Source organism: Eretmochelys imbricata, chromosome 2, assembly GCF_965152235.1.
Source record: "Eretmochelys imbricata isolate rEreImb1 chromosome 2, rEreImb1.hap1, whole genome shotgun sequence".
Lineage (NCBI taxonomy): Eukaryota > Metazoa > Chordata > Testudines > Cheloniidae > Eretmochelys > Eretmochelys imbricata.
Genome location: NC_135573.1, coordinates 16,863,975 through 16,879,539, shown reverse-complemented (window position 1 = coordinate 16,879,539; position 15,565 = coordinate 16,863,975). Strand labels below are relative to the sequence as shown.

Below are 15,565 nucleotides of genomic sequence, written 5' to 3'. Positions count from 1 at the left end.
GGTAATTGATGAAAAAATTGCCCGGTTTGTTCATGCAACAAACTCTCCTTTCCGTATGATTGAGAATCCATACTTCATTAACATGGGTCAGTCATTAAGACCAGGATACAGTCCACCCAACAGAGCAGAAGTCGCAGGAAAATTGCTGGATAAAGTGTATGAAAGAGAAATTGAGCAGTTTGCAAAAGGTCGAGAGGGTGAAATTGTTAACCTAAGTCTTGGTGGGTGGAGCAATGTCCACAATGATCCTGTTGTATGTGCTTGTGTGACAACAGAAGAAGGGAATGTCTTCCTTACAGAAACAATTAATACATCAGGAAATGTGCACACAGCACACACATTACAAGAAGTAGCAGTAAAAGCTATAACAACCTGAAAAAAAATTCAAATGTCTAGTACGCAGCTTGGTCACAGAAAATGCTGCAAATGTATCCAAGATGAGAAGAAATTTAGAAGAGAGTGAAGAGAGTCCCAAGCTAATAACATACGGTTGCAGTGCTCATTTGATGCACCTCCTAGCCAAAGACTTCAGTGTTCCAGAAATAAAGGCTAATGTTGTTGAAATTGCAAAATACTTCCATAACAACCAACTGGCAGCAGCTTCTCTGAAAAAAGGTGGGAGGAACCAAGCTAGCTCTCCCACAAGACGTGTGATGGAACTCGGTAGTGGACTGTTTTGAGCACTAGATTAAGAACTGGCCTAAACTGATGACAGTTTGTGAACAAAATCATGAAAAAATAGATGGCACTGTCACAGCCAATGTTCTCAACACTGGGCTTAAGAGAAATGTTGAACACATGCTGAGTACCCTGAAGCCTATTTCTGTAGCCTTGAAGAAAATGCAGGGAAATAGCTGTTTATTGCTGACGCTGTTGAAATTTGGAAGGAACTGAGTGAGATTTTAAAAAGAAAAATACGCAATGACCGAGTTAAATTACAAGCATTAAAAAAATGAATGGGACAAGCACTATCTGCAGCTCATTTTCTTGCAAATATTCTCAATACTCGGTATCAGGGTCAAACCTTAACTGCTGAAGAAGAGGAGTTGGCTATGACATGGACATCCAGCAATCATCTCTCCATAATGCCAGTTATAATAAACTTCAGAGCTAAGGGTGAATCATTCAAGAAATATATGTTTGCTGATGATATTTTAAAGAAAGTTACACCAGTGAACTGGTGGAAGTCACTTAAGAACTTGGATTCAGAGACTGTTTAAGTGAAAATCTCACTTTTAACAGCAGTAGCTTCTTCTTCCGGTGTAGAAACAATATTTTCTTCCTTTGGTCTAATTCATTCCAAATTGAGAAATTGTTTGGGACCTGGAAAAGCAAGAAAGCTTGTTTTTCTTTTCCAGATTATGAACAAACAGGAAAATGAAGATGCAGATAACTGAGTTATCTGCAGAAGCCAATCATTTTAAGTTTCTTATGTTGACCTGGCTGACATAGTCGATTTAATTTCTTTTTTAAATATTTCATTGAACTATATTAGTTAAAAACAATTTTAACAAAAACAAACCTGATTTAAAAAAACTTGAATGTTTAACTAAATTCAAACATTCATATGCTTGTTTTGTTAAAATATTATACGTTTGCTGTTGAAGAAAAAAATCCAGACTACATAATGTTGTTTTAGTTAAATAAAACAATTTAAATGTCTGTCTGGTGATGTTCTCCTCCTAATACAGCATGGCAAGAAAATCCTCCAAATATTAATGATTAACCTGTTGAATTGGAGATAGTTCATCTCCCAATGACTTCATAAATATCTGCTAAAATTATCTTTGGTAAATGAAATAACCAAACAATCATTCATTTTCTGATATAGCTGTAAAACTAATCTTCAAGTGATTTATTTTGAAAACCTATATCTATCTCTGAGTTGTGAAGAATATGTATTAAGGTTATAACAACCAACAAGAATGCACTTTTATGTAGAAATCCATGATTAAATTGAGTCTTCCTGACTAGTGATATAAATCATGATTTAAATCAATTTGATTTAAATCAAATCCACCCTGCTACTTACCCATGACATCTGCAGAAGAGAGTAGCAGAGAAATGTATAATACCACAAAAAAAAAGCCTTGCACAGCAGAGTTCACTTAACTGACATCTGAAAAGCGACATGCCTGCCTAATTGGGACAATTTCTAAGATTCATGCAATGCCTTGAAGCAACGGATAAATGACACAGCCTTCTGCAGATGTTTTGTAATATTTCCTACCATAAGTCTCCCACTGTCTTTTGTTCATCTCAAGTCAAGGAATTCAGATACCGCTGCGATGGGCAAAGCATAAGATTTTAAACAGAATTCTGTTCTTTCTATTGCTTTGAGCTTTATTATTTTTAATTATTATATATTAAGATTATTTTAAAGAAAAGTGGTCATCTCTTTGCTCAGCTTATTTCTGTGAAGTGTTAAAAGTCACGTACGTCCTTTTCTTTCCACTGGGATCTTCCTTCTGAATTTATTGGAATCTAGGGGGGTTCTCCCACGCTTGAGTGGAGCCTATAAATAGCATCTCCTGAATAGATTTAGGGGTTTTTTTTCTTGTGAAGAGGAAACATTTTCTGGTGAACTAAAGTACAATATAGAATCAGAAAAGTCATTTAAGCTAAAATGGCATTTGGAGGGTTCCATATTTATTTTCTCTACATGATTTTAGGATCAAGCGTGCTCAGTTTACAGCCAGAAATGGTTTTGAGACTACCAACTTGTCAAACAGAACCTGAATCTGAAAAACAAGTTGAGTACTTCCCTCCTCTTACTCCATCATTCAAAAAAAATATGTAGAAATCAGAGCACAGCTTCTAATTTTGTAAATGATAACTGAAGTACAACAGAATCCAACTCACATTCCCATAGCTGTATTCGCTCTGCAAAGCTAATGAGAAAAAATACTTTTGTCAATTCCATCGAGAGACAGGAAGCAGATTATCCTGAGTGTGTGCGTGTGGGTATTTGTGTTTGTGTGTATTATATGAATGTGTATGTGTGTGCATGCCTGCACACGCACATGCACACACCACTGTCCCCACTGGCCAGAATATTAAATCAGCTAACATGCGTTATTGTATTGCTCTATAGTGATATGCGGAATGTATTTTGTAAGTTGTCATTTTTACACTTGCTTTTCATATAACCATGTATTAACTCCATATCTAAGGCCATACTTTACATTTCAATTCATAAAGAATGGGTTTTTGTGATGGTTTTTATTCTAATTATTTAAAATCCTCCTCCATTTGCGCAACCCTATGAGAAGTATTTAAACTAAGTTATGAGGGCGGCAGAGCCCAGTCCTTAAGGAAGTCTAGGAGAATGGTCTGTAAATCAAAACACAAAGAGAAGCAACATACAAATGTTTTTCCAACACATAGTCCCCACTTTTCAAAAACTCCAAGATTTCACAATTAGTTTCCCTGCCTCTAATGAACTGAATTATCATCCCCAATATAGAAAAGTCCACACACACTAAATGGATTTTCAATAAACAATAGTAAAGGAATGTGGTGAACAATAAAATATCAAAACAGAAACTGATCAGAAAGATATATTGGCGTATGCAGCAGAACCCCTTATGCCTGAAACCTCCCTCTAAACTGAAAGTGGTGATGTTCCCCTGATTTGCAGCAGTAACACTGAGAAAGCCCAATTATCCAAAACCTTGTTTATCCACATAAATTCCACATCCCATGTCCTATCTGAGTTCTGCTGTATAGGGTGTTACTGATCAGAGGGGGCAGCACACTTGCCTGAAATACGGAAACGATACAATTGATTCATAAAACCTCCAGGTGGCGACGAGATCCATCCGGTTTGGGTTAGTAGCATAGTACCTCCAGGCAGCCTGGATAACAATATAAAGGGCCAGTAATAGCATTAGGGGAAATGTTTATCTGTGCCTATAAGTGAATGCAGCCAGTTAATACGCCTCTTAGTTCAAAAGAAGATAACAATGGACATATTCAGTGAGTCGCACTGAATTATTATACAGCAATATTGAAAGTTTCCATTAGATGGTGCCATAGTTCATGTAAGGTTTATAATAAGAAAACGATGCTCTCGGACAGTAGTCCTCAAAAACTGTTCCCAGGGGCATATGTGACAGAATACTGTGCACTGCTCATTGCTTTCAGATACCCGGAAGAGGTTACATTTTACTAATCTTGCTTTATTCTAAAGTCTGATAAATCTAAAAGAGCATCTAGCTTAGTAAAATGTAGAACATGTGATCTGTCTGATGTTCCTGGGAATCTGAAAGAGCCATGGTTAGGGGGCAGCAATCAGGTTAATATACTGCTGTGGAAAGTTTTGCTGAGTGATTTTAAACATTAGCACATAACTCCTATCAAACTTCCACTAGCACATAAACAGCAGTACTGTGGTTACCCTGGCTGCCTGTTATGCAGTGATTCTTTAATGTCAGTGAATCAACCTCTCCAGACTTCTCCACGGTATCCTGTGCTTTGCTAGGAAACATTTTTACTGCAAAAGTATGCTGTTCAGCCTATTTCTCCAAAGAATGGGTCTGACCCTGAGAGGTCATAAATACCCGCCGCTCCCATTGATTTCAAAGAAAGTAATCTTGGTCCCACTGTAAAAGTTTTGCCATTGATGTCATTTGATTCAGGTCATGGCCTACAGTGCATATTGGATTTTTGTCAAACAGATCAACCTTCAAGCTACCAATTTTATATTTAATTTTACAAAATAAAATCTAAGGCTCTGATCCAAATCCAGTGGAGCCAATGGCAGTCTTTGCATTAAATTAAATGGACTTCTGTGTTAAGTTGTAACCCAGTAGTCACTACTGACCAATATTCTGTACATTTATGAGTTTTTACAGCAACAAAAAGCCTGTGGCATCTCTGTATGTGGGATAGTCTCCCAAGGGAAACAGTGGAAACTGGGGCCTTGCAAAACAGCTGATTCCTCCTCTTCCCCGCCCACACACACACACAGCGCATAGTGCCAAAGGTTTTGCCATCTGGTTTCAGGTGACTCTGTGCCACTGAAATGGATGTTGGAGGGGAGGCTGCCTAGAAAATTTCAGCAGAACGACTAATTTCACTTTGAACATGTGAATTTGTAGCAAAGCCACTTTTGCTCTAAAAGGAACAGGTGTTTTGTGAACTCATAGATTTTACAGCCAGAAGGGACCATTTGATCATCTTGTCTGACCTCAAAGTATATATCTGCATTACAGAACACAACTTCCCATGTAGGGCACAGGGAAATAAGAACTTCAAGGGAGAATCCCTTACTCCATTACATAGTGCCCTTATTTATACAGGTTTCAGAGTAGCAGCCATGTTAGTCTGTATTCGCAAAAAGAAAAGGAGTATTTGTGGCACCTTAGAGACTAACCAATTTGTTTGAGCATAAGCTTTTGTGAGCTACAGCTCACTTCATCGGATGCATAAAGTGGAAAATGCAGTGAGGATGTTTTATACACACAGACCATGAAAAAATGGGTGTTTATCACTTCAAAAGGTTTTCTCTCCCCCACCCCACTCTCCTGCTGGTAATAGCTTATCTAAAGTGATCACTCTCCTTACAATGTGTATGATAATCAAGGTGGGCCATTTCCAGCACAAATCCAGGGTTTAACATGAACATCTGAGGAACAGTGGAGGGGGGGGGGGCTAGGAAAAAACAAGGGGAAATAGGTTACCTTGCATAATGACTTAACCACTCCCAGACTCTAATCAAGCCTAAGTTAATTGTATCCAATTTTTATTTATACAGTATCATTTCAAGATGGAAACATAGAGAATCCAAACCTGTATAAGTTCTGCTGCCGGCTTTCTTCTTTTCTCAAAATGTTTCTGACGATGTTGTTCCTGGACTTTCAGAGCCAGCCCTGAACCCAAGATGCCCTAAAAGCAGAGGTGATAATGGCTGTCAGGCGTTGTTTGATTGAAAACACAAGAACAACAGAAATTCTGAGGAGAAAGTTCTCTTAAAACTTGTGGATGAGATAATCAGAGCTGTGGGGAATTAATGGGGGCAATTCACATGGGGTTCAGTGCGCTTTTCTGGCAGTTCTAGTTCACAGGGCATCATAGTTTTCTGACAAACCTTGCCTTCACCTAGGCCCGCGCTTCACATGGTTTCATTACAAGCTCCTCAAAAAGCTTCTTGGTCTTCTACTGCCTTCCCAATGACAAGATGTGCAGCTGGTCTGTTTTCCTCCTTCACTGTTTCAGTCAGAACTGAGCTTAAACTCTGTGGTTGTGATCTAAAGGAGGTGCATATGAACCATATTCTGGATACTGGATCACCTGGGCTCCCATCCCCCATGAATTTCTTTTTAAGTTTTGAGCTAAAGGAAACCAATCTCAAGCTCCAAGTTTTGCATTGTTTCCACTTGAAACCACAGGTTGGGCCCAGGTCACCCAAATCTTGGACCAACCTCACATGAGCAGCTTTCTGATCAAGGGTAAACTTTTCAAAAATAACTTGGTGATCTTTGGGGCTTTCGTGATCAAGTGCCATTTTCAAAAGCAACTTAGGAATCTAAGTCCAGATTTTTAAAGGTATTTAGGCACCTAAGCTGCATTGAAATTCAAGCCATATTGCTTTTCAATGAGGTTAAGGGCTTAAGTCACTTCTTAAAAACTTTACCTTCACCCTTTTTGCAAATTTGGTCCAAGTCTCATGTTTGTAACAAAATCTGAATAATTCTCCTGTTTATAGGCTTAGCTCTAAAGTTCTGCACAGCACACAGGATAATTCAGACTAGGCTCCATTTTATCTTAGCCACAAGGAGAAAAGAGATTGCTTTCCCCACACCATGCATGAATGTGCTCAAGATTCCAGCTTGAGAGTCATTGAACTGCAGGCTCCCAGTTGAATTTCTGGTGGAATCTGCATAGAAGGGAGGCTATTCCTTTACTTTCTACATCATTAACTCTGTGTTTTGTAAAAACAAACAGAAGGACAGTACTTACGGCAGGAAGAGCAAAAAATGAAACTCCGATAAGAGAGAATGTGGCTGCTATCAGCCTCCCCTCCCATGTTTTGGGGGTCTTGTCACCGTAGCCAATTGTTGCTAGGGTAATCTGTGGGGAGAATAGGTTGGCCATTTTATAAGACAGACAATGCAAATGGACAAGGAGGATTTCTTTTAAGCTTGACCCTCAAACCTGCATGACCAGGTTATAAACTTTTGCTTTGACCTCTGGACATTGTAGAAAAATACACAAACACAAACTTTCCTAAGCGTGGATTTTGCAAGCAATCTGGAAAATGTAAGCCATAGATATAGTTTTTTTATGGCACTCATTGTCATAATACTTGCATGTCTCATACGTGTTAATGAATTTATCCTCCAATACCTCTAAACAGAGGTGATATATTATATCCATTTTGCAAATGGAGAATTGAGATGGCACACTGATTAAGTAACCTGCCCAAGGTCAGGCAGGAAGTCTGTAGCAAAGCTAGGAATAGAGACCGCTGAGTTCCGATTCAGGGCCTTCACCATAAGCCAACCTGGCCTCTCCTCACACTCGTTCTATTAAATACAAATAGTTCTCTGAGAAATGTTTAATTTCAACATTTTTGAAAAGAAACATTTTTTGTTTTCAATTCAACATGTTCCATTTTGAAATTTCCTTCCATTTTATTAAAAAAAAATCAACAACCTTTTTTTAAAAAAGCTTAAATCTAAAAGAAACATTTTGTTTCGTGTCAAACACCACATTTTGTTCAATGTGAAGTAAATTGTGTTTTTTAGACTTTTTGATTCAATTAAAATTTTGAAAAAAAAATCATTAAAAAACACCTTAAAATATCAGAAGTGCCAGCAAACTACAAAATCAGCTATATGAATAATTCTACCAGACACCCGTTTTGTTCTCTTCACCAGAGAGGACTGACTGCCAGCAGCATCTGAGAGGCCTTGTTTACACCGGGAGCCTTGAAGCTCACAGGGACTCACTCCAGCCAAAAAGAAGAGCTGTGTGCCTCCCAGCAAGGATTTTAGCCCTTTGCATGGAGATACAGCTCCCATACCCATATAAGCTGCACGGGGAGACTTTCTTATTGTACTGTAATGACTTAATTTGTGGGCTTTTAGTGTGTGTTGTTGTGGTGTTGGTCCAGGTCTCATTTACTTGATTCCCTTGCCCTTCTTTTAATTCACCATAGTCCTCTCCGGGAATACAGTATTGTTTATTCTTATCAGTTGGTCCTTAATTCCCTGTTGTTATCAATTGTAATATCTTTGAGGTCATAAGGATTGCTATTTGTTTGTTCACCCAGTCACAGAATCATAGAAATGTAGGGCTGGAAGGGACCTCAAGAGGGCATCAAGACTGAGGCAGGACCAAGTAAACCTAGATCATTCCTGACAGGTGTTTGTCCAACCTGTTCTCTAATGACGGGGATTCCACAACCTCCCTTGGAAGCCTATTCCAGAGTTTAATTACCCTTATAGTTAGAAAATTCTTCCTAATATCTAACCTAAATCTCCCTTGTTGCAGATTAAACACATTATTTCTTGTTCTACCTTCAGTGGACTTGGAGATCAATTGATCACAGTCCTCTTTACAATAGCCCTTAATATATTTGAAGAGTGTTATCAGATCTTCCCTCAGTCTCCTATTCTCAAGACTAAAGATTTTGTCCACATCTTTTCCAAAGTGTGGTGCCCAAAATTGGACACAGTTCTCCAGCTGAGGCCTCACCAGTGCCAAATTGAGCAGGACAATTATCTCCCATGTCTTACATATGACACTCTTGTTAGTACACCCCAGAATGATATTAGCCTTTTTTTGCAACTACATCATGTTGTTGACTCGTATTCAATTTGTGATCCGCTATAACCCCCTGTTCCTTTTCCTCAGTACTACTGCCAAGACAGTTATTCCCCATTTTGTAATTGTGCATTTGATTTTTCCTTTTGAAGTGAAGTACTTTGCACTTATTTTTACTGAATTTCATCTTGATGAATTCAGACCAATTCTCCAATTTGTCAAGGTTGTTTTGAATTTTAATCCTGTCCTCCAAAATGCTTGCAACCCCTCCAGCTTGGTGTCATCTGTAAATTTTATAACCATACTCTCTGCTCCATTATTGAAGCCATTAATGAAAACACTGAATAGTACTGGACCCAGGACAGACCCTTGCGAGACCTCAGCAGATAACATCCCCCAGGTTTGACAGCAAACCAATTGATACGTAATCTTTGAGTATAGTCTTTCAACCAGTTATGTACCCACCTTATAGTAATTTCATCTAGACCAAATCTGCCTAATTTGTTTATGAGAATGTTATGTGGGATTGTGTCAAAAGCCTGACTAAAATCAAGATAAATTACATCTACAGCTTTCCCCTTATCGCCTGTCAAAAAAGGAAATTAGATTGGTATGGCATCATTTGTTCTTGATAAATCCTAGCTGGCTATTCCATATAACACTATTATCCTCTAAGTGCTTACAAATTGATTGTTTAATAATTTGTTTCAGTATCTTTCAAGGTACTGAATTTTGGCTGACTGTTCAATAATTCCCCAGGGCCTCTTTGTTCCCCTTTTTAAAGACACGTACTATGTTTGCACTTCTCTAGTCTTCTGGAGTCCAGTCCTCCATGAGTTCTCAAAAATAACTCCTAATGGTTCCCAGATTGTTTGAGCTAGTTCCTTAAGTACCTTAGGATGAATTTCATCAGGCTCTGCAGACTTGAATACATCTAACTTTTCTAACTAGTCTTTATCCTGTTCTTTCCCTATTTTGGCTTGTGTTTCGTCCACCTTGTTAATATTTATTGTGTAGAGTACAAGAAGACTGAAGCAAAATAGAGGTTAAACACTTTGATGTCGTCAGTTATTAGTTCTCCTTCCCCACTAAATAGAGGATCTACACTTTCCTTGGTCTTTCTCTTGTTCTGAATGTAGTTACTAGTTGGAGGCACTGCACACACAGAACTCAGTACCCACTGGTCCTAAAGTGGGTCACCTACCTCCAGAAAGAAGAATAAGAAGCTGTAGAACCATTGGGGATCAGGAGGGGGCAACACACTCAACTTGAGCTCAATCCCAATTAGGAGAAGAATGAATCAATTCTGGATGTGAAATACGCACAAGTGCTCGGATTTTCCTCTCATTGACACCAGTGTGAACCCTCTGACTCCAGCACGGTCGCTACTTATTGACACTGATGTAACTGAGAGAAGATTCAGTCCCCCAAGTACTGTGTGAGTTTGGATTAAATTGATAGTGAATTTCTGTGGCAGGGATTTGGGAGGGCATTCTAAACAAAGGGGTAAGGCCATGGTTCAGGTCTTGTACCATGATTATCTAAGGTTCAGACTGAACCATGACCTTGCAGTTGCTCCCTCATTTGGAATACCCCTCCCACCCAGCATCAATTTAATCCAAACTCGGACAGCACTTGGGGGCCTGACTCTTCATATACAATGATTCTCTAGGGTTCAGACTAGCATCTCAGGAGGAGACTTGCAGAAGCACAATTCCAGGGAAAGTCAATGGCAGTTGGGCGCCCGACTCTTAAGCCTTTGAAAATCTACCCCCTAGGGATTTCTTCACCAGACATTCTGGGCCAAATTTCCAAGAGAGCTCAGCACCCACAGTTAGAGACAGATTGCCAGAAAACCTCTGCTTCTCGCTGGGCACCTAAATGGCCAGCTTTTCAAAGAGGGCTAAGCACAGGACCAGCTCCCACTGTTCTGAGTTTTGAAAATCTGGCCAGTTCACGTAGGTGCATAAATAGGAGCTGTTGGGTGCTGAAGGCTTTTGAAAATCTGGCCCTTAGACTCCAGCTAACAAAGTTCCAGAGTTAAAGTTTCAAAAGCACTTCGGTGACTTAGGCACCTAAGTCTCCATTTCAAAAGTGATTTAGGTATGTAGGAGCCTAACTGTGATTGAAAGTAAATAGGACTTTCTTCGCACGTAGGAGCTTACATCCTATTGACTTTCAGTCAGACTTCAGGCTCTTAAGTACCCAAATCGCTTTTGAGAATGGGATTTAGGTGTGTTTGAATATATTACCCCAATCCCTTCCATTCCCCTCACACCCTAATTCAACCAGGCAGCTTTATTTCCATTAAACTAACAAATGAGAGACAGTTTCTACAGCTGCTTACCAGCCCCCACCACAGCGCGTCTGCATAGGTTTCAAACTCTTCTTTCATCTCAACTCCATAGGCATCCTTTTCAGGCACATCTTTCTCGACCAGGTAAACAAGGAACGAGGAGAGGATAAGGGTCAGGAACCCAATGTACCAAGCAGTGATGAGCTCCTGGAAAAGAAACAGATTGAAAATGAGGAGACTGAAAACAGCACCAGCTTCTGCAATGGCAGTGCCAGATGTCTAGTGACAAAAGACGAGAGATACACAGGGTAAAACAGCAAGAACTGTCATTTCTGTCTGGATTGCAGTCCGGGTCCAGCATAGTGCATCTCTGGCTGTTCCACACTGCAGAGCTGTGACAATACTTAGTACTTATACAGCACCTTGCTACAAAGCAATTTGTAGTTGTAGTTTGGCTCACGGCTGGATTAAGGCCCAAGACACATCATAGCACGGGGCCTGGCACCACGACCTTGGCCGTCATTGATAATGGACCCCTCACTTCCCTTCCACCGAAGTTGGGGAAGTCCCACGGGGCCCCCTTCCCCTCACAGGAGCGTCACATACATCCCCTCTTCGTGACCCCAGAGAGGCAGTGTGGCAGTTGGGGAGCCTTCCAACACTTACCCCAGCAGTCAGAGTGACACTGCTTAGGTGGAGGGACTGGGCCTGTTGCACTCCATTGCTCCTGCCACAACACACAGAATTTGCTGCTGGGGTGGTGTTGGCCAGGCCCACAGCAATGGATTTGGGAGATAACAAGCCATTGAGATGCCTGGGGCAGTTTAACCACTCAAAGCTATTGTTTCAGGCTTTACGCAGCCATCACTGCATCAGTTACACTTGGGTCACAGTTCTCAGCTTTTCTTCACAACCATCAGGCTAGAAGCCTACTATGGATTTAAATGAGAAAATTGAGATTCTGATGGAATCCAACGAGCTGAGGGGGAGCCCTAAACATGGATGTACATTGCCTAAGCTTTAACCTGGCCCTGGTTTTGCAACACCACTGCGAGGAGGGATTATACCAATGTTACAGATGTGTAAATGAAGACACAGAGAGCTTTAGGCACCTAAATCTATGTGTGGGGAGGGCGAAGGTAGCTTGATTTTCAAGCATATTCATAAGCTTTTGGGGAGACAGGACTGTCTTTTACTACATCTCTGTACAGCACCCAGCACGTTAGGGCACTTATGTTTGTTTGCATTGCAATAGCACCAACAGGCAGAACTCAACAGGAGCTATAGGTGCGCAGCACTTCTGAACATCAGCTACTTCTGACTTGCCCACGGTCACAGAATCAGACAGAGACAGGGGTGGGAACAGAACCCCTGATTCCCATGCAGATGCAGTTTGTGTATTAGAGCTTGCATCCTGGTTACCATGTTTCATCAGAAGTGGGAAGAAGATATTCTTTCCGGTTATTATTAATTTGTAGAGCTCCAACAGAGTGCTGGTTACTTGACAGACAGCTGTCCCTGTGGCATGATTTTCCTTTTCTGTCCTGGGTCATATCACCTATCATGGGGGATGCTGTAGCTGAGAATTTTACAAATGTCTTATGGTAAATCAACCTCTGTAGCAAATTTGTGGTTTGCAATCACTGAAGGGACATTACTAATAAACCGCGTTTTTAGACTTGATTGTTAAACGTTAGTGCCCATTTTAGCAAACATTCTCGCAACCCTACACATTTCTCAGCCTGTTAAGGCCCAAGTGGAAGGATACAATCTGAGAAAGAGACCAGAGGAAGCCCTCTGGAAAACTAGCAGCCTGCAAAGCATAAAAAAGACATGGTGGCAATGTCTTTAGCATAAGTGACTTTTTCTAAAACCTCAGTCTCCTGAGGCAGCATTTCTAGCAGAAATAAATTATTTGCTACAAGACTAGCAGCAGATTTGTGCAGGATGGAGGTAAATGTGACTATGGAATGAAGCCCAGTTGAGAAGAACGCATCCCAGTCTGCCATCAGAAAGAAGCAAAGATTCACTATTGTGTGTGGTCTGGCACTTTCACTTTCCATGACAATAAAGGGACCTTCTAAAACATTTCCTTCTGAGAATGTCATGTAGAGATGAGACCTTCCAATCAAAGTTATACATAACTTTGGTAATTCACAGGCCAACCCACAGACCCCCATCTTAGAGCTCTTCACTCAGGTAACCCTTTATCATCTAATCCTATACAATAATGGTGCAAGGGCAGCATAACTACCTGATATGGACCAAAATGGGTCTGACCCTGCAACTGAACACACCCAGAGGCAGCTAGAGAATATATTAGCACCCATCACTGTACTATCTGACCCATCGTTATGGGTGAAAATAAATTTACCACTCCCACGGAAACTTACTTGACTTCTGCTAACCAGCATCAAACCATTATGCATTGAACTGCTGCTGTGATTTTGGAATAAGTCTTTTCCCACCACCCTCCCACACCAAACTTCTCTGACTCATTTCACATAAGTGGCATAGGGGGATAGATGAACCCAGGCGCTGCATTTTACAATATTTCTCAAGGGACAATACGCAAAGGGACAGATGATGCCTTTCAGACACAAGCCTTTGGAAGGGACAGTGATTACTGACATGCAGCTGTCAATTCCATCAAGTATCAGAAATCAGCTCCTGGACCAGGACTCCAGTGATGGGTAAGTCAGCTTGGCCATTTGGTGAATTTAAATTTCTTCCCAAATGGTAACAATGGAATCCCCCGCCCCCTACAAATGGATACAGCTGCCCCTCAATGAAGTTTAATCTGATGCACTGAGTGGAAATTAGATCCAAGTCTTAATGGACGCCAGCTAGAGAGAAGCCTGTGTTAACACGTCACTATTATATAGGGCTTTCTTCCAAAGAGCTTGACATGCTTTATGAATAAGGGCACGATCCAACTCCTTTTGAAGTCAAGCCCAAAATGTCCATTGGCTTCAACAGTGCAGTATCAAGCCCGGATTAATTTAATCTCACAGGACCACAAGGGGGTAAGAGAGTTGGCTAGGGTTACAGAGCTTATCTGCGGAAGAACTGGGAATAGTACTCAAGGGTCTTGACTACCACTCTGCTGCTCTAAACACTAGGCAATACTCTCCTCAAGTGTCTGATCTGCCTCTGCTTTTGGTTTTTTCCCCATAACTCAGATTAATCCTGTGAACTCCTCACTTACTTTGCTATGTGCACAAATAGCTGATCCCAAAAGCTTCCACGTGCCTCCCCTCCTGTCCATTCGGAGCATCCGCAGGATCTGAAGGAAGCGCAGACTTCTGAGCGACGTCGCCAGAACATTGCCCTGGTTCCCAACAGCTACCACTGGCACAGAGGCAATCAACACGAAGATATCTGCACAGCATAAAGGAGAACAAAGCCTGATCAAAAAGTGGACTCATCTGTGATGGGTTGTACCCCCGGGGTGCAGTCTGGGAGCTGTTGGAACCACTGTGCCCCCTAATAATTCAGCTGGGTTGGTCTTTCTCACACTGCTCTGCTGATGATACACAGCCAGCCTCTCCAGGGACTGTTATCACTCAACACAATAGCAGATGGTGCCACACACCCAACTGAATTACCTGAGTGCTTTACCTAAGCCACTGGTAGATCAACAATGGAGCACCAGCCGATTTCCCCACTCCCCAGCCTTGCACCCCTGCTGGAGTATAAACCCAAAATTATACCATCTTGCACTGCACAGGGATCTGTACAACACAAGCTCATTAATATAGTTTGCTTCCCCCTTGATATGGGAAAGATATGCACCAAGCCTTTGCTAGCTGAGCTGAGATTTTCCCAACCACTTCACTTAAAACACATTGGTTAAGATAAAACATAAAACAAGCCTATTAACTACAGAAAGATAGATTTTAAATGATTATAAGTGATAAACAGATCAAAGCAGGTTACCTAGGAAATTAAACAAAAATGCCAACTAAGCCCAATATACTAGACAGGATTGCAATCAACAATATCTCACCCTGACTGATGACAGAAGCAGGTTTTCAGATTCTTGAGGTACAGGCTGCATTTGCTGTGCAGCCTTGGTTCCCTCCCCCATTCCAAGTCTTTGTCTGTCAGAGGTTCTTCCAGGGGTTGAGTTGTGGGGGAATGAAGACAAATCATGATGTCACTCCCCACCTTTTATAGTTTCTCCATATGGTGGGAACCCTTTGCTCCAAGCTAAGGTCCTAGCCCAGTTTGTGGAAAAATGAAGGTACCAAAATGGAGTTGTGTCATGTGGTCTGGTCACATGCCCTTGCACGCCTTGCTGAGTCTTCGCAGCCATTATCCAGAGGCTGTCTGAAGCGGTCTCAGGAAGGCTCACCAGGTGGGGGCTAAGCTTCTCCCAAGGCCAATAGTTTCCCTTAATATCCTCATTACCTTGAATAGGCCCCTCACAATCAGCGCTCTAGACTGGGATCATGTTGCTTAGTGGGTGTCACCCAAGTGTAACCACATTTGAGA

The 15,565-nt window shown here is 41.1% G+C and overlaps 1 protein-coding gene across 1 annotated transcript in view; it reads right to left on the bottom strand.

The window, feature by feature from the left end:
* Positions 1-15,565, bottom strand: part of KCNQ3 (potassium voltage-gated channel subfamily Q member 3) — a 258,655-nt gene that overhangs the window by 26,790 nt on the left and 216,300 nt on the right. Inside the window, exons 4-8 of the mRNA XM_077808831.1 lie at positions 14,277-14,449; positions 11,120-11,275; positions 6,964-7,074; positions 5,794-5,889; positions 3,763-3,857 (exon numbers count right to left, since the gene is read on the bottom strand). Of these exons, the coding sequence (XP_077664957.1) occupies positions 3,763-3,857; positions 5,794-5,889; positions 6,964-7,074; positions 11,120-11,275; positions 14,277-14,449 (631 nt within the window). The remainder of the gene's footprint in view (positions 1-3,762; positions 3,858-5,793; positions 5,890-6,963; positions 7,075-11,119; positions 11,276-14,276; positions 14,450-15,565) is intronic.